This window comes from Triturus cristatus, chromosome 2_1 (assembly GCF_964204655.1).
Source record: "Triturus cristatus chromosome 2_1, aTriCri1.1, whole genome shotgun sequence".
Lineage (NCBI taxonomy): Eukaryota > Metazoa > Chordata > Amphibia > Caudata > Salamandridae > Triturus > Triturus cristatus.
In genome coordinates, this window is record NC_140581.1 from 1,149,360,921 (window position 1) to 1,149,380,985 (window position 20,065).

The following is a 20,065-nucleotide window of genomic DNA, read 5'->3' on the forward strand; positions in this document are numbered from 1 at the left end:
TACTAAGTATCAGCACATATTCCATTTATAACAACATCCTTGATATTATGTCGCAGTTACATCAATCGAATTATTTCAATCACAGAATTATGACATAGTGCATGTTAACTTCGCAGGGATTGTCGTGCTACGAGCTGCCATCATATGATAACTGCACCTTGGTGGTCATCACGCACCACATGGAAACACTACACCGTGTAGCATGCTTCCCATGTAGGAAAGCTCTTCAGCACCCCACACGGGTAGTAAGTGCTAAATAAATGCTGCAATACAATACACTGTCAACAAGACAGCACCTCTGTTATCTGACAGGGCCAGTTTATGGAAACACGAGTTGTGGGATAACAACAACTGTTTGTACTCGAAATGTTTTTCATTTTAAAAACATAATGTCATTGTTTTAGCTACTTCGGTGCTATTCAGTAACTTGGAGCAGTTTGTTCTTGAGCAAGATGAAAGCAGCTAATTCCTAGTCACGTATTGATATCCCGAGCAAGGCCACCCCAGGAGAACGTTGTTCCTAGTAACCAGAAACTACTAGAACTTCGCATAGTATGAAAGACACTGCCAGACATTACATGGGACGCAGAATATCACGTAAAGAGACAACGTCTTGTGGTTTCTCCCCCAAAGACCAAACCTTATAACCAATAAATTAACCACTAACATTGGTTTCCGCCGTAGCGAGTAGACACTTACAGGGTAGTAAGCGCTGTGTGAATGGAATCCCAACATTGTCCATCAACAGTAGAAAACGCGCATTTTGTTCAATGTTAACTGTTTAACTAGATCCTATTTGGGAGATCCTTATAGAGGGGATTGGCCGGCCATCTGAAAGGCCAGGCTGGTGAAAGCCTTTTCACCTCTCCCAGTCTGAGGGGGGCTGTGGGGTGGGAAGCAAGGGGCGGGGGTGTGCCCACGGCAGTGCAGCTGCGCCTGTCTGCTCGGCTCTCCCTGTCGTCAGAGCCCTTTAATAACCACAGCGCTGGCTTGAGCTCACTCAGGCGCAGGAGCTTGAAGTTGCAGAGGTCTCACTCAGCTCGAGGAGGCGCGCGGCAGTCACGATGACCTCTTCGGTGTTTCTCGCTGTCCTGTGCCTGTCTCTGTGGCAGAGCGCCAGAGTCCGCGGTGACTGCGGCCCCTGCGCTCCGGACAACTGCCCCCCAGTTGCCTGCCAAGTGCCTGAACTTCTGGTGAAGGATGACTGCGGGTGCTGCCCGCAGTGCCTGAGTGTGGAGGGCGAGGAGTGCGGCGGTTGGGGCGAGCGCCGGGCGCGCTGTGACGCGGGGCTGGTGTGCGTCAGTCAGGCCAGAACAGGCGGGACGGAGGGCACCGGGCTCTGCGTGTGCGAAGAGGACGGCGCGGTGTGCGGCTCCGACGGGCGGTCCTACCAGAGCGTCTGCACGCTGCACCTGCACAGCTGGGCGGCCGTGCACTCCGGCCGCGACGGGATCCACAAGGTGCACGACGGAGAGTGCAAGCTGGGTGAGTGAGCGCACCGGGATACAGGGGGTCGGCGGTTTAAACAATTGTCAGAAGTCACTTGCACTGTGGCAGCTCCATGCCCTGCCCTCTCAAGTTATTGTGCGACTCGAAATAAGCTCAGTAGGTTAACGCGCCTCTGCTGCAGAGAGCGCTGTTAGTCAGCTGAGAGGTGAAGACCCTTAGAATATAGAGCACCAGTAGCCTTTTCATGCTTTTGATTTTCGTAGAAATAGTATCATTCATTTGGGTGGTGCTAATAAGGTTGAATAAGACAGAAGTTTAAGAATTACATGGAGCTGCAGATAATGCATCCTGTTAGTATTGTTCAGGGTTTGATTGAGCGTTAGTAGAGTGGGTGGCGGGATACAGACTTTGGGTGCTCTTTTAATGGTGGCCTGATCTGCAAGCTGTTGAGGTGCACAGTGCAGAAGAGAGCCAGTTGCGGCCGGCATGACTCGCGGGTGTGTGGGTGTGTGTGTGTGTTGGGGGGGCGGGGGGGGGGGGGGGGCAGAGTTAGTGTTCTAGGTGTCGGCAGTAAACCAGCCCGTTACCCTGTCTCCTAGTGGACTGTTGGGGGTACTCACATAGAACTAAGGGGTCTCTAGCCAAACGCGGTCTTTCAGAACCACAGTGACGAACACAGCCTTTCAGAACCACAGTGACGTCACTCATGTTCACCCGGACCTCGCACTACAAATGTTTTCTTTTCCATTGATTTACGCACAATTTTGTGAAGCCAGTTCCTCTCAGGGGCCAGATTTACACACATAATAAATTGAAAATCAACGCCTTATACATTTTGTACAAATCAAAAGCATGAAATGCATGGATGACCACAGGTGCGCGGACGCGCCACCACCCTAAGCCATATTATTCGGAAATCTCCGAGGGTCACCGGGTCGTGTCACCCTCTGTCTTGTGAGTTCTCCACAGTGTGAAAAATAGTGTGCTGTGCAGAACATTACAAAAATCAAAGTAAAATAAAAACATACATGCTGGAAAGATTACGCAGCGAGTTAAATGCTCGCTGTTAGCATATGCCGACATTATTTGAACAGTCAAACATGTGGCCCAAATCTGAGTCAATTTACACCTATTAGGCAATCACGCGGGGCGTGGTTCACGTGTGGGGGGGGGGGGAGGTAATTTAAATAAATAAATACAGTTTTAAATTTACCTTCCCCTCCGGTCCCGCGTCTCCTTCTCTCTCTGCTCTGGGTCCCAGGAAGCAGGCAGCCTCCCTCTCCTCCCCTAAGCCAATCACAGCGCTGACATCACAACACTGCAATGGCAGCGTTGTGATTGGCTGGGACGCCGACCACATAGGCGTCTATGGGGAGGCCGTTTTCTCCATGCAGGCTGCATGCAGCCTACATGGAGAAAACGGGAGAGTGCCTATGACTGGTTTGGTCGGCCCTGGGGCAGACCAAACAGTCAGCGCCCACAACAGTGGGCAAGCCACTCCTCCCCTCCAGCAGGACCGCCCACCCGCCCCCAACCAAACGCTTCTGCTTACTCGCAGTGCGAGAAGCAGAAACATAAAATGGTATTCATAATACCTGTTTATGTTTCTGCTTCTCGCACTGCGAGAAAGCAGTGGGGCAATGCTTCTCCGCCCACCTGGAGGAGCGGCCCCATAAGAGACCACACTTTAAGCATCTTTACCATAAGGTCCATGTTTAGAAATTACGTCCCACACTGGTCGTGATGAGGTGCTTGGCTTGCTGAGTGTGGCTAGCCGAGCCATTGGCCTCGCTGTGGGCTGACATAAGAAGCATTGTGCAGGCACAGGCTAGCGCTGCGGTGAGTGGTTGTATGACATTACAACGCATGCTTTTAACCTGCATGCTGTTACAACGCAACTTTTTACCCCGACTTGCTGTCGGGGGTGCGCTGGTTGTTGGAATAGTATAATTTACTATTCCAACTCCAGAGTGTGCAACAGTAGGGGAGGTGTTGGAGTTAAATTCAACACCTTATAGCCTCTGCAACAAGCCATTTGCTTTGTAAAACGGCATGCAGGTTAAAAGCATGTGTTGTAATGCATGCGTTGTAACATCTGTTTTCCGCAGTGAGCATAGACGGTGGAACTTCTTGGATGATCGCAAACATTTTGCAATGCATCTACTGCATTTACTTGCTTCTCTGGGAGACACACGATTGACATAGATATAATCAATTTAGAAATTGATGTAAAGAACACAGAAAGAGTCCTTGTCTTTGGTGCTCTGTAGAAATCAAAATGATTCATTGGATACATTTTTTCCTGATTCTACACTACTGCGTTACACGGTGTTTAACTACTTAATTTTGTGAATCAAATCTATGGAATGAGGCAGCAGATAAAGAACTCCAAGTCCATTCAGTATGCCCATTTCCCCATCAATTCTGAGAACATGGGCCATACTTGATTGATAAGGTAACATGCTTCTTCAGGAGCAGGCTTGAAAAAAATCAAAGGATTGGCACTAGAACAACACATCGAGTAAAAAAGCTACCAGACCTAAAAACTTTCCACACAAATGTTTTTCTGTAAAGTAGAAATAATATATATATTTTAGATCTATGTATTTTAACTTGCCAAAACAATAGCATACTTAATTTTCATTATATAATGTAGTACTGCTAGCTTAAAAGCTGTGGAATATATGAGAGTCTTTGGGACATGACTGACTGTTGCCCATCTCTGTTACCCTGCCTTATGCAAGATTGACTGGCAAACCCTGTTTGGGTAATCGGACCACATGGCAGACATGGGCTACTAGACCACAACTATGGTGGTTGAGACTGTTTGCCACTGGCGTCCTGGTGTCCATCCTACTATGCCTCTGAAAACTGGGCCAAGGACACCCTTTTTGCATTTTTCCTTGAGGCCCTACTCCCTTTGGTTCTCTTCCCCTCCTGATGGAGTTTCCCAGCATCTGTAATCCCTATTGTGTAATTTTGAACAAGACACTAATTAAGTATATGTGTAGTACTCTCAAATCAACGCCAAAGCGTGCCAGCCGAGTTTAGTTCACATGCATATCTCAGTGGTTACTCTCTCAATTTTTTAAGATCAGTTTGCACTCTTTGGTCTGCGGTTCCTTCTCTTGTTCTTTTACAGTTCTCAAACCACGCTATTAACTGTCTTCTGTTGTTGCATTCTAGGGCAGTGCAGAATAAATGTGTACAGTGGTCCTGCAGCTCATGAGCTGTCTTGACTGAGTCCCCAGGTTTGTTTGTAACTTGCCAAGTTAAGCAATGCGGCTCTTATGTGGCTAGTGGCTTGGCACATCTGGTCATTTGATGCGGCGATGCAGTCCGCTCCGGCCGCACGTTCTACTTCCAACAGTCTGGTCCTCTTTTAGGCACAACAGTTAAAGTCACAGTCCACTCAGACACATGTCAGTCAGTGCCATGGGCTAAGCATGTCACATTAGCGCAGTCCAATCAGGGGCACTTCAGGACAGTGCCATGGGCTAGATGCCTTCAGGGTCACAGTGGCCCAGTCCACTTGGGCACTCCACAGGGGGGTGCCACAGTTAGCTGCTTTGATAACAGAAACAACGCTCTGATCCTTGAGCACGCCGGTCATTATCTCATGAGTGTTTGGTGGATGGACCCTCAGGGACGTGGTCAGCTGCTTCTGTTCGCCATGGTATTCAGCTCCTTCGGCAGGGTTGGCTTACTCTTTCCCTCATCATCTCAGACAAGTCAGATTCCTGGTGCTGCAGGAGAAGTAGACAGCTCTTTGTTGTGATACCCCCCTCCCCCATATGGCAAGCTGGCTGGCAGAAAACACTCCCTCTTGTTGCTCCACAGTCCTCTGGGTACTCTGCAGAGGACCCCCTGCATTGGTCAAAGAGAACTTATAGCTGGAATAGGAAGCTCCAACTTTTGTATAGGTACAGCAGACAGGGAATGTGCATCCCCTGCCTGCACTTTCAGAACCAATTTGGGTTGGTTCTTCTCTCATGTGTCCTATCGAGGATGACTTCGAGGCTCTGCCTTTGCATAGGGTGATGCTTCTCATGTACAGGCTTAAGCACCCACAAGAGAGCCACAAAAAGGGTGAATATTCTGCACCTGACCCTCAATAGCCACATTTAACAGTGATCGGGAAGAGAGACAAAAGGCTGGCTTCTCCTAAATGACCCCTCACACTTTAAATAGCAGAGGCTGCTGTCCCACCTTTTACCACCACACCATCTACCAAGTGGCAGTGCTCAGGAAGAGTAATCAGCAGCTCTTTGCATCAAAAACACCTAATCAAATTTCTAAAGGGTGGCCTGTCACCTTTCCCCACTTGTGTCAAGGTCTCCTCCTGCCACTTTAAGAAAGTCAGCAATATACTTCCACTGTCCGGAAGAACAACCTTGCCTCCCTCTTGTATACAAGAACAGGCCAGAGTCTTCCAAAATGGAACCCACAGGCCTCTATTACTCTGCTTCACTCATACACACTATGTATGCACCATGCAGGTCACAATCACATATACATGTAAACATGCTCTGGAATGTTAATGCTAGAATCTGGGTTACTGTGTAGCACTGGAGCTTTAAACATGTGGGCATGTAGGCCTCCACTCATGTATACGGAAATCAAAAAGGGGGAGGTAGTTGAGATAAACAAAATAACTTGTCCCCCTATTGACCTAACTATAAACAAAGAGAGCCCATCCGTCTCTTGGGACTTCCTTTCCTCTTCAGTTTTTTTTGGGAAAAAAGAACGTTTTCTTTAGATAACCCTCACCCATCAGGGTTTCCCCTTGGTGGCATGCTCCATCATTGGGTTCTTCCCATTCTGCTGCAGAATGGGGCGTGCTGCGACCTACGAGTTACCTGGGAGCACTTTTGGCGTTGTCTATAATGGATGGAGAGAAATACAGGAGTGTTTTTTTATTTTTCGTGGTACATTAAAACTACCTGGCTAAGAAAAAAATATATTTTATTAGTACCTTTAGCCTGTATGATTAAAAAGTGGGGAAAGCTGAAACTTTATGGACTTATGTTCCTGAGTTTCAGATGTCTACATGTTTCAAGCCCTACCCCAAGGCTATTCATCGGGACGAAGTGTTGGTACTCCCTTATGCCACTCTTGTAAACGCTCAGTTGAAATGCCACTGCATGGTATAATAAAAAGAAAAAACCTTCAGAACCCTGGTTTTATTGATAAATTGAGAGCCCAGAAACAAATATGCAGAAAGATGGAGAGGCAGTGGAGAGTAAATTACGGTCTATTGAAAGAAAAAATATGCACAATCACTGTCCGACTATAAGAGACTGATAGTGGAAGAGAAAAGCAAGTATTTCTCAACAAAAATTCTGCAGGCGAAAAACTCTAGTAAAGAACTCTTCAGAACAGTCAAAAACCTAGCCAAATTACCAGAACCACTTAGTACTGACAGCAGTGTTGAATGTTGCAACTCAGCACATTTTTTTAAGGATAAGGTAGAGACAGTGTACAGGTCCTTTAGGGATAGCGACGTTACTACAAATGGAATTTCTTCAGCAGTCACAACTCCCTCCCCATCTAACCTGCACCTTTTAAAAGGTGCACCGTGTGCAAACAATCACAATGAGCCCTATTCTGATGTATGAGCTGCCTCCAGGGCAGCCACAAATTTGCGCTGCCCTGGGGGCAGCGCATACTTGTGAAAACATTTTTACAGTGCAGGTGGTACCCGCCTGGGCCGGTTGTCGGACGATTTTGTTACAGGGCTGATTTTGCAGCTATGCTGCAAAAACGGCCCTGTAACAAAAACGGCCCCCACCCGTGAGACCCACCGGGGGATTGCCTGGTGCCCGCTACGGCCAGTCCGGCCCTGCTTCAAGTCATACTACAGATTCAGCATGTTCTGTCTTTTTACTTCCGAACATGGAAAATACTCCTGGCTAAAACATCGAACCGGATGAAAGTGTAGCATATGACCTCTGGAACACCAATGTGTTCTCCCGACTGTACAGCATTATCGCCCCTTTGCACATTAATCCATGCTCCCAACTCACCATCACCCTGTGTCCTCATAATGCACAAAGCCCTGCGCCCCTGAAATGTACATCATCTTGTGCTTCTCTGATGCACAACTATCAGTGTTAACCTTAAACACGGTATGAGGGCTCTCCTGATACACATCAGCCACTGCTCCTCTGGGACACATTACCCAGTGCTCCCCCTTCACACATTACCCGGTGCTCCTCTGGGACACATCACCCAGTGCTCCCCCTGTACATATCACCCAGTTCTCCCCTGATGCACAACACCCAATGTTACTCTGGGACAGGGGCGGATTGGCACAGCGGGCACTCGGGCATGGGCCGAAGGGCCGGTGTCTCAGTGCACTCTATGGGCCGTTTTTTTCCCCTTTCCCAGTCCACATAGAGCACTGACCGGGAGAGGAAAGCAGCTCCGCTGGGCAACCGTCCAGCGATGATCAGCTGTGGCCTCTCCTTCACCCCCTGCCCTGCCAAGCAATCATGCTGATGGTGGGCTGGGAAGGGGTGTTTGTGTGCCAGAATCGGCCTCCCTGGGGGCCAGGTGTTGCTCAGGCCTGTGAGCTTTTTTCACCTCCGCCATCCTGGGGCCCATGCAGCCCAGAAACAGTGTTTGCATTAACACCTCTCCCACAGCCCTTCTCATTCAGGGCACAGTGTGCAATGAAGAATGGGTCTCGCTGTGGGGTCAGGTGATGTTGGGAACTCGCACCATCTTCACTTTAGCCCCCCCCCCCACTCCCATGGATGGCCCAGCAGCTGTGTTTTTTTCTTTATCCCCTCTCCTGCCAGGCCATTGCCCTGAGGCAGTGAAGGACTGGGGAGGGCTGAGTATTTTACAAATAGCTGGGGCCTCGCTGTTTTTCAGGTGCTCCTGCGCTGGAGGGCTGGGCAATAATATTTTAAGAGAAAGGGGCCTCGCTGTTTTTCAGGTGCTCCTGCGCTGGAGGGCTGGGCAATAATATTTTAAGAGAAAGGGGCCTCGCTGTTTTTCAGGTGCTCCTGCGCTGGAGGGCTGGGGAATAATTTTGTAATAGAAAGGGGCCTCGCTGTTTTTCAGGTGCTCCTGCGCTGGAGGGCTGGGGAATAATTTTGTAATAGAAAGGGGCCTCGCTGTTTTTCAGGTGCTCCTGCGCTGAGGGCTGAGGAATAAGTTTGTAATAGAAAGGGGCCTCGCTGTTTTTCAGGTGCTCCTGCGCTGAGGAATAATTTTGTAATAGAAAGGGGCCTCGCTGTTTTCCCGTTGCTCAGCTTGTAGGACATTGTCACCTTGGCCCTGTGTCTTTCCTAAGAAAAATATCCTCCCACTTACATTCCTTGTGTGTTTCATGAAAGGGCACGCCTGAGAATGTGGGCCACGCCCCGCGAATGTGAGCCACGACCCGCGAATGTGGGCCACGCCCCGTGAATGTGGGCCACGCCCCGCGAATGTGAGCCACGACCTGCGAATGTGGGCCACGCCCTGCAAATGTAGGCCACTATTTTCGTCAGTGCCTGGCCAAATTGTGATCCCAATCCGACCCTGCTCTGGGAAACATTACCCAGTGCTCGCCCGATGCACATCACCCAGTGCTCCCCCGGTAAACATCTCCGAGTGCTCCCCCTGACCCAGGGCCCCTATGAAGCACACCATCCAGTGCTGAGCAGAGTTACATCACCCTTTGTTCCCCTGAGGTGCATCACTGGAGCCCTCCTGGTTCCCCCCCAAAGCCTCTGGTACCCGCATACACATCACCAAGTGCTCGCCAAATGCCCATCTTCCTGTGCCCCGTTGACGCACACCAGTCAGCGCTCAGCAGCTGCACCTCACCCTGTCCTCCGTGCAGCACAGGGTTATGCATAACTGTTGGTTCCTGAGCGCTTGTTTGACTGTGTGGTTGTATGTATGATGGTTTTTGCGCCTTTGTGCATGCTCTGTATTAAAAGCAAACGGATTGGCTATGTCAGTGCGTGTTCGTTTGATGACGAGTGATATTACTTCACTCTTACATATCGCATCCAAGTCTGGACGTTTTATCATTGCTCAACTCCCGTTTGCACAACGGTGCCTATCTGTTCTCGAGTGAAGCTCTACAGTAACTGCACCCCTTGGATCAATGCTCGCATGTTTGTAAAAGGTTCATGTAATCTAAATATTTAAAACAGCACCAGGGAAAAGAGTTAAGAGTTTCAAGCAATCATTAAAAACATGTGTATACCTATCACCGATAGTCCGTCTCTGTTGCCCAATAAGTGCCTGTGCGCTCCCTGTTGGGCAGGATGCAAAAACCGATAGAGGGGACGTCCTACGCGCCACGTCCTTAGCCCCAGATGCGCCCGTGCGTCGGTGGGGTTTGTTGACAGCTCTCTTTGGGAGTAGGATTGTGGAGCGCTGGGTGAGCCTGTGTGCCAGCTGCCCCCTGCTCTCTGCAATTCTATTGACCTTAGCCTCCAGCCAGACTTTTGATGAGCTTCCCTTATCCCCTGGAGAGTGGAACCGTGTCGGGGGCTCATCTGTCTGATTCCCTCCCCCCCCCCAGTGGTACAACACAACAAAGGTAATTACAAGGCAGCCAGAACTCCACAAAATATCTCAAGAAGAGCAGCTCTCCTAAAGCAAGTCAGAGACAGTACATGATTACAGTTTTATTTTTGTTTATGACCTCTGCAGATAATTAACAAAAACATGTTTACTCAACACATTAAATAAAGAGGGCATTTTAGCATATGCGTGCAAGTTTAAAAGAGCATCCAAAATATGCAAAAAGCCGATACCAGTCTGGTGGTTTTGAGAGCCACTAGAATTATGCGATTTTGGGGCTGTGGTGTTTTTGGAATAATAATGGATTTGCTGCATTTGCCACATAATCTATCATCTGCCGCCTAATCTGCAGATTTTAACAAAAAAAGTTTCTATTTTAAACGGATTAAAAGTTATTAAACACACAGCAGCACATGTTGCTGCGCAGTAGAAGGCCTGTTCAGAGGTTGACTAGTCATCTTTCTGTTGCTTTTTTCTGTATTTGAGAGTCAGACTGGTAATAATCAGGTGAAATATCTGCCCAAATAGTGTTAACATGTGTACAAATGACCAAATAATTAGGTAAAACTGTCACAAAAACTGTAGTATTTTGCTTCATAATTTTGCTGCTCTTGCCGCATAATTTAGTAAAGTCTCCAACAAAGTTCTTTATTTTGATATTGGCAGAAGGGTTACTCAGTTACAACAATGACAGATATCCTGTCCGCCGAAATATAAATCCCATTATATTCTATGTGATTTATATTTCGGGTGACGGGATATCCGTCACCGTTGTGATGGGGTAAACCGTCCACCAAGATCTAAATCAGGCTCATAATTTGGTCCACATAATTCCAGTGGCCCTGGGAAAGAGCCAAACGAATAGTAAAACTTTATTCACTATTTTCACACTATCGCAAAGAAATACTGAATTAAATAACTATCTCTGTACATGTTTTAACATTGGACAAATGAAAAGAATACATTTCAGGTCCTGAATTCTACAGTTACAGGTGGGACAGACACACTCGCTGTGGTACTCAGTCGGCACTCTCGGCGGGTTGTTGGCCGATTGATTAAAAATAGCTTATTTCGAGAAAACTACTTAGCAGCGGAAATGTGAGTAATTTGCTTTCTCTTTTTGGTAAAATACCTCAGTGGGTTAAGTGCTTGTCACTGGGATCTTCACAGTGGAGCTGCACATTTTTAGGTCTCGCCTGACCCAGCGCATGTGCTGGTCTGGCGAGACATTTTGTGAGGGCTCCAAAAAGTGCTACCAGGCCAGCCTAGAGCTACAGTGCATGTGCGCAGGCGCGCGCGCCGCGCTTTACCGCGATAACTTTCACTTTCGCGGCCGCTTTGATGTTTGATCGTGATCACTTTCGCGGCCGCACGGCCGCTTTGATGTTCTCCGTGAGGCTTCAATAGATTGCAGCAGTTAAAACAAGCATTGGCATAGCCAATAGGTCTCGCTTTTGGGACCTTATAAGTGTTTAGTTGTGCAACTGTTGCATGGCTAAACACTTATAAGGTCCCAATGGCGAGACCTATTGGCTATGCCAATGCTTGTTAGGAATGCAGAAGCGGCCTTTTGAGTACATCATATGAATACCCCAGGAGTTGGCAATTCCTTTATCACCAAGCAAGTTATCATACCAAGGTACCCAACCCTTCTGTGGGGTATTCTACTTTTACTACGCGGTCATTACTTCGTATTACCATTACTACGCATATTTTAGTTCGCAGATGCCATTACTTAGCATGCATTTAATTAGCATGCATTTACTTAGCATATTCCATTACTTAGCATGCACATACTGCGCATAATGGAGTTACTGTGCAAATTAAAGTTTTGGGGTACAGGGGTATTTTTAGGGGTCAGAGTTTTGGGATGTAGGGGGCATTTTTAGGTTAGGTTTTGGGGTACTGGGATATTTTTAGGGGTCAGGGTGAGATAGGGGTTTGGGGTGTTGGGGTTATTTGTAGGGTTCAGGGTGCATGCCAGGGGATAGGTTACTATTGCGATTAATTTTTTGTTTTAAAGTACCAATAACACGTTGTAACGGCATGCGTAATAATTAACTGCGAAGTAAAAGCATTTTTAATGTATTTGTATATATTTGCGAAGTAAAAGCATGCGCACTAAAATCATGCCTAGTAAAGGTATTTGCATAGTAAAAACTTCAAAGTCAATACCTGCGGAGTAACGGTATGCTAAGTAACATCATATATTCCTTCTGTGGGGATGAGTGAGGCTTAGATGAATTTTCTTATGAGAAATATTTAGAAATCTAGGCTCAAAGAGTTTGTATCATAAAACATTTCCAAATGTATTGGTTTGAATGTTTTTAAGATATTTGAAAGGAAATGCAATGCCTTTTTTGCAACCCTGGACGGTCAGAGGTTCTTAATCTGTGTGGTTAAGAATGTTTACAATATTGTCCCAGGGACACAATTTTATAGCACTCGGATTGAAAGAAGAAGTGCTCCTGTTTAGCACTTGACTCTCTCAGGGTTGTAGGTTGAACAGTCACGGCTTACTTTATGGGGTGGAGACATTTAAAGACTGAAAAAACAGGCTAACCCAATAAATATTAATCAATTGCATGTCTAGTCAGTGATTTACTTTTAAAGGGAAAGGTTCTTTAATAGCAGGTAAGTTGAGCAAGCATTGACAAAGCCAATAGGGCTCGCCTATGAAAAAGCAATTGCCTTTATCAATGACTTTTAGCCGTGTTGTACAGCAGCATGAGAAAATCACTATGACACAGCCACTGCTGTGGGACAGGAGGCAACATGGAGGGAGAAGGCATATGAAGGAGGACATGAAAGACAATGGGGGATGTGGGAATAAAGCACTATGACGTGATAGAGTTGGTTGCGTCATAGCCCTTTTTTTGTGTGTTGTGTGGGGAGAGGTGGGAGTCAGCACGATAGAGAGGTGGATGGAGGCATCCCAGAAGGAGGGAGGGTGAGTTCAGGGGCAACACAGACAACAAGGGGTGGGAGGGACGGTCTGGGAGCAAGCACAAGGACAATTAAAAGTAGGAGGGAGCAAGCTGATGAATGAAGGAAGTGACCTGATTAGGGTCACCCGGTCACTCACAACCACCTCTCAGCCTTACATGCAAATGAAGAGTCGGTCAGACAGTGGAGAATACAAACCAAAGTTATTTATTAGTTTTGCGCTCGAGCCGAGTCCAGTCTGACTAGCCACCTGAGATGCTACCGAGGGGACTGACCCTCACCAACATTACATCAGATGTTATACATTTCCAAGGCCCAGCAAGGCCCGCCCAAAACTAGAAATTTCCAGGTGGAGCAGGTTAACAAAGGAGACACATAAGATGAGCTACACTCCTGGGATCGGGTTCATGTTATCTCAGCCTCAAGGTTACTCTGTCCTTGCCCGCCACTGTAAGCATGAGAGCAGGCCTATCTAACAAGGAAGGTATGAGAAAGCACATTCATGTATTTATTGAAACAACGAAGCTCAGCCTTGGAGAAATACAAAATAAAATCAAAGCTGCTTTCTGGTAAGGCAGACAAAATGAGACAGAAGTTAGTTTCGATCATTACACAAAATGGCGGCTAAATGCAAAATGGTGCCGCAAATGCTAACTTAAGCATAATGCTAATAAGAGGAGTCGACTGGAAGTATTTTTCTAGTCCATGGAGTGACAATGGAAGGAGTGAGGTTGGATAAGGGACAAGCAACAAAAACGGAAGCCGGGAAGGCAGGTGGGGACAAGCAAGTCGCACAAGGGACGGCAGGTGGGAGCAAGCAGCACGGACGAGGGAGAGCGGGTGGGGCAAGTAACACGTATGAGGGAGGGAGGAACACAGAGAGATTATGTGTACACAAGGGGCCCAACTGAAAAAGACACACTCTTGTAGAATGCTTAAGCACAAAAAGTAACACCTAAAAAAAGAAGCAGTTGAGGACACAAGTAACGCATTCATTCTCCAGGGGAGGTACAAACATGAAGAGGAAGGAAGCCTCCAGCAGTTGACCAATAAGAAACAAGCAAATGAGAGTAACAGTGAAGCAGGCCAATGGTAAGCGATGGGTGAGCTCTAACCCACTGTTAGAAAACAAAAGGTCTCAAAGAGGCAGGGCATGCACTGTCTAGGCAATGATACACTTAAAAACATGACCGACCAAGAAAATCAGAAGATTGTAGCACATTAAATACCCAAGTTACCACCCATAAGTGTTTATAGATCGATCCTTTGCTCTAGAAGCACGATTTCCAGTTAAAGTTGAGCCCTAATGGAAATGTCAAATGATGACAAATGCTATGGGTCTACGTACGCAAGTTTGGGAGTGTTCAGGTTTTAGTCACAGTCAGTGGGGCATGGTTGCCACACAACAACAAACAATGTTTCAGCTGTTGCAATGATATGTCTCGAGCCTCTAAATCAATGGGAGTGAAATGAGGACGAGGACTGTCATCAGAGAACATAAACAAAGTCCAAAACCTGCCATTCAAAAAGAGCAAAATCCCATCCTTGTTGAAAACGTTTGTGCCCATAGGTACTCTTTTGGCTGTGTTTCTCGTTGACCTGGTGTCTAGTCAAATCTGTTCTGCTGGACACAGCCAGCCAACTGGAGTTCAGAGTTTAGTTGCCCAACTGGACTCTGTGTTAGAGACGGTTAGTGGAAAAGCCTTCACTAGATGTCCCTGTAAGTGGTAGTTTAGGGATAGGGACTTGTATCTCAAAAACAACTGGCTAGGGTTAAGATTTCACTATGGAGGATGCACCCACTCATTAGCAATACCGACAATGGGAACTGGAGGGTCTGTTGTCCACTGGCAGCTTAATGAGCATCAGGAGAATGGCTTATACCAGTCATATCTCTGTAACCATAGCAGCTAAAGAGATTATTTTACTAGCTCGGCACATGATAAACAATGCACCTTATTCCACCTCAGCTGGTGCATTAGTATCCGCAAATCTCTCCAAAAGGTTACAGATTCATTGCGGTAAAGTTCGAGGTTCTTCCACGATAGACAGTGGCTGCAGCAGGTTTAAAATCAGAGGCAGATGCCTTTAGGGTACCCCTGTGTGAGACTGCTTACTGGCTTCCACCAGTATCATGTTTGTTTGTTACTCATAACTGGGGTTCTTTACCTTCACCATGTCTGGTACATACTTGAAGAATGTATCCCGTGTGTATTTGAGTTTGTCTCTGTGTTTGTCTGTGCCATGAATGGACTGATGAATCCTGGATGCTGTGCAAGACAGTGGTCTCCATTGTGCAGGGCTTGTGTTGTCCTTCTGGACATGCCAACCAGCATCTCCACCTCTCTTGTCATTGATAAGATGTATACCTGGTAGATGAGGGGGATATAAAAAAATAGGGGGAATTAGAGGTTAACGGTTAGGTTCACCCTCCAAACAGTACATATATCATAAACAACCTGAACTAATCAAGTCAAAGAACCTAACCTAAAGGAGAGGAAGGTGTCAGAAATCTATTGGATTCTGAAGTCCACCAAATAGAGAAACAGGAAAAAATTATCTCTTTCTTGAGTCCCCTCACTCACCAGGGTTTCCCCACGGTGACATGCTTCATCATTGGGGTCCTCCCAGTCCTCTACGGACTGAGGCGTGCTGCGACTTGCGGATTACATAGGAGCACTAAAAATCAGATTATGTGTAGTGCAAGTGAAAGTGTGGTGGAGTGGGATAAGGTAAATTAAAATAATCAGCTAGTGGGCCAAATATATTTTATTAATGCTCCTAGCTAATTGACTTAAAAATGGGGTGATATGCTAAAGGCCCTAACTATAATGGATAGGTGTACCTAGCATATGGTCAACTAGTTTCGAGCTTCCCCAGCTCTTCTTCAGGACTCCACCGGGACCAGCCCAGTGTGAAAGCACCACTCCTAGTTAACCTAATTAAGGTGCAAAAGTGAGACGCTGCAACTGTAAGGCATGCGTTACAATTAATACATACGTAATGTACGTCAGGCAATATCTGTAGGATACATAAAATACAAATATTAAAGGAACAAAAAGTCATATGCACTGTTATCAAGATCAATTGTGAGCACACTACACCCAAGTGTTGGTACACTCTTGCCTCTGATGTGCCTCTATGTGGTTTGAAAAAGAAACGTTAGATAACTTTCTCCATGCTGGCGCTGTGCTGAGAAGTGAGTTGAAAATCGCAAAATATACAAAAGAACCTCAAGCGTCTGACACAACATACAACACACACAAGACTAACGATTAAAAGACATTACATACATTTTAAGAAGCAACAATGTGCCTCATGGTCAACGGGCATGGTGGTCTTCCCAAAAGTTGCCACTTACTTGTACATGGACAACCACACTCACGAACACCTACTGGAGCCAAAACCTCACGGACCGCATTCTGGCGTGTCCCCGGTGAGGAGCTGGTTATCAATGGGTATTTCCGCATAGAAAGCGAGGAGGACTCGCCGTCGGAGTCCCTTCCGGGTGGGGCCATTTTGGATAGGGATATTCTTTCGAGAGAGTGTACTAGCATTAGGGCTTCCGTACACACCGAAATCATGCGTGGAAATGTGGTGAGAAAAGAAGAAAAATGATGGTGAGGACGAGGAATAATACCTTCGTAAGGCAGATATTAATGCCTCATGCGATGTATATTAAAAAGGGGCATTATCTCAATGGTGCGGCCATGATGGATGAGGCCAGGTTAGAACAGAAAAACTTGATAAGACTCACTGTAGATATTCTAAATCAGCTGAGTATATCGTGCTTGTCCCGATAAAGGAAAACAAACAAAGGGAGGGGGGTTCAATTAAATCGCAGTGTGGTAAATAAATCAGGGCGACCAAAAAGTAGAGAAATCACAAAACTCACGATAAAGTTAAATGAAAGTAAGGAGACATGATGGATATCAGGGATGTTCAAAATAAACCTGCATTATAAAGGGTTGTTAGATTAAGGCAAGTACATCGGACTCCATGTCATGTAAATTGTCCCCAAGGTATATCATCATTCAGACCTTTGCTGTCAGACCGTAACTTAAACACCCAACGTTGTTCTTTTTCGTGCAGTTTTCTTTCTATGTTGGGGTGATTGTTTACATGTTTCAGAATAACCCAGTTGAGGTCATTAGGTGTGTGTTGTTGTTCCAAAAAATGAGTGGTCATTTTTGTGTTGTTACGTTTACACCTAAAATTGCTTCGGTGTTCGATTATTCTTGTGTTCACCTTCCTTGTGGCCATCCCCACATAATGAAGGTTGCAAATGCAGGTGATAAGATATACCACCCCTGTCGTATTGCAATTGGTAAAAGATCGAAGATTCCATGTCATCCCATTGTTATAGGTTACTGTTTTGGTAACTTTGGTTAAATGACATACACTACAGTTGCTGCATGGGTAATGGCCCTCAGGTAGTGGATGGAGCAGACGTAGAGGACCAATGGTTTGCGTGGGGTTGGGGCGGGTATGTACTAGATAGTTCCTCAGATTTTTGGCTTTCCGATGGCTGAACATAGGTTTTTGTAAATCCAAACCTCCACTATTCAGGATCCGCCAATGTTTTTTAATTATTTTGGTTACTTGGTCTGATGCGATATTGAAGGTGGTAATGCAGATTTGTCTTTTTCGGTCTTTTTCTGTGTTCTCAGGTTTGTCTTCAAGTAGTGCATCTCTGTTATTATTTGTAGCTCTTTTTTGGGCCTTGGACACAAGATGTTGTGGGTATTGTCGTTGTACAAGTTTCTGTGATAGATCATTGGCTTGGATGTTATAATCTTGTCGTGTGGTGCAGTTGCGTCTCAGGCGCAAAAATTGCCCAAAAGGAAGGTTGTCTTTCAAACTTCTGGGATGGAAACTATCGTACACTAGTAGGCAGTTCCTTGCTGTGGGCTTAAAATGTGTGGTAGTGATCATACGTCCTTCGTGTGCTGTTATGTTGAGATCAAGAAAAACCAGATTGGACCTACTCATAGTGAAGGTGAATTTCAGGAAAGGGTCTTGTTGATTTAGCCAAACAAGGAAAACATCTGCCTCTGCTTCGCTCCCTTCCCAGATCAAGAACACATCATCTATGTATCTTTTCCATAGTTTTATATGGTCGATGTGCGGATTATTTTGGTGGAGAATCTTTTGTTTCTCGAGGTGATGTACATAGAGCCCTGCTACGCTCGGCACAAAGGTGCTTCCCATGCTGGTACCGTGCGTTTGTTTGTACAGAGAGTCGTTGAATTGGAAGAAATTTTCTGTCAAGGCCAGGCGACAGCATTCAAGGACCACGTGTCTGGGTGTGTGGTTACCCCAATTATTTTGAAAAAGTACCTCCTCCAGGATATCCAATGTGTCCTTGTGTGGGAGACTGGTATAGAGGCTCTCCACATCCAAACTAATCAGTATACTGGTTGTGGGGTTGAATTCGAGATTCTGAATTAGACAAAGGACTGCTTTTGTGTCCTGTAAATACGTATCGGTGGCTTGGACCAAAGGTCGTAAGAATGTGTCCGCAAACTTAGACAAAGGTTCCAGAATTGAACCTATTCCTGATACTATTGGTCTACCAGGGGGCGCCACCATTGATTTATGTATTTTTGGAATTGTATAAAAATAAGGGATTATGGGTTTTTTGTTTTCCAAGAAATCCGCTTCTTTTTTACTTATCCAATCATTGGTCAAGGATTCTTCAACCAGACTTGCGATCTCTATCCGTAGACGTTCTGTGGGGTCATTCTGTATTGCCAAATAATTTCGTTCATCAGCCAACAGGCGTAGGCATTCTTGTTGGTAATCAGGTGTATTTTGTAGAACTATTGCCCCACCTTTATCAGCTGGTTTTATTGTGAGATTTTTTCATTTGATAGTTGGTGAATAGCCTCTTGTTCGATTTTGCTGGTGTTGTGAAATACCCTTATTGTTTTGGGGTCTATTTCTGTGACTTCCTTCAATACTGCTTTTTCAAAAGCTAGTAGTTCAATGGGAATGTTGTTGGATGGAGGTGTAAAGTTAGATTTTTTATGTAATCCAGTATCCGTAGAAGTGCTAGTATTTGGTTCCTTGTCTCTAAAGTAGATTTCCAATTTTATCCTGCGAATAAACTCTTTCAATTCGCAGACCAGCCTGAATTTATCCAAAGTGGCTGTTGGGACAAAACCTAATCCTTTCTCCAATACAGTTTTTTGAGTAGGTGTTAGAGTGACTTTGGACAGATTGACTACTAAGCTTGGTTGCTGCTCGTTGAGGGCATGTTCGGTGGACCCATGCTCCGTGTGTGGCTCCTCACCGTCTCAAGTGGCTGAGCCCATTGTACCTGTTGGCCTCGTCTGTTTTTTCCTCTTAAAGGAGTCTTTCCTCTCCCTAAAAAAGACTGGCTCTGTTCCTGGTTATGTGATTCATCCCAGTATGGGTAGGGTTGTGGTGGATAGGATTGATGAAACGGACGTGGTCCATAGAAAAACTGTGGTGGGGGGGCGTATGGTGGCATGTTTTGATATGGAGACCAACCAAATCTTGGTCTGCCCCTATTTCTTTGACGTCCTCCTCTTGATCGTCTGTTCCTGTTTGTAAAGTTATAATTTTTACCCGAATCAGAAAAATCTGAGCCTGTGTCAGAGCCATCGCTATCCGTGTTGTTGCAGAAGAACAACTGGGCCCGTGGTAGTACTATATCGCTGGGAATACCCAAAAGGATAAATTTGGGTTCCATTGGGAAGACTGGTGAAAACACATCCATAAATTACCTTATAATGGCTCCAGTAGACCTGTATTTGGGAACAGCTCCATATTGTATGGAAAAAGTAACCTATTGCGTCTTTACATCTCAGGCAACACGGGTCCGAGGCTCTCCCCATGGCATGTAGTCGTCGCCTATTGTAGTAGATTTGATGTAAGATTGTAAACTGGATCAACCTGAGCCGTGCTTTAATTGCTACTGCCCAGGGGTGAATTAGATCCCGGCCAATGTCTACCATGTCTCCCGTGTCGGCCACCCAGTTCTCCCGCAGACCATTCATATCAGCCACTTTTTTTTATTTTCTTTGAAATGTATATTTGGTCATATCTGATTTTTTTTAAAACCAAAATTTGATTATGTTTTACTCATCTCATATTGTCTATTCTAATGCAC

The 20,065-nt window shown here is 45.9% G+C and overlaps 1 protein-coding gene across 1 annotated transcript in view; it reads left to right on the forward strand.

Moving 5' to 3' along the window:
- Positions 1-961: 961 nt before the first annotated feature.
- Positions 962-20,065, forward strand: part of IGFBPL1 (insulin like growth factor binding protein like 1) — a 165,165-nt gene continuing 146,061 nt past the window's right edge. Inside the window, exon 1 of the mRNA XM_085636588.1 lies at positions 962-1,485. Coding sequence (XP_085492714.1) covers positions 1,065-1,485 — 421 coding nt within the window. The 5' untranslated portion in view covers positions 962-1,064. The remainder of the gene's footprint in view (positions 1,486-20,065) is intronic.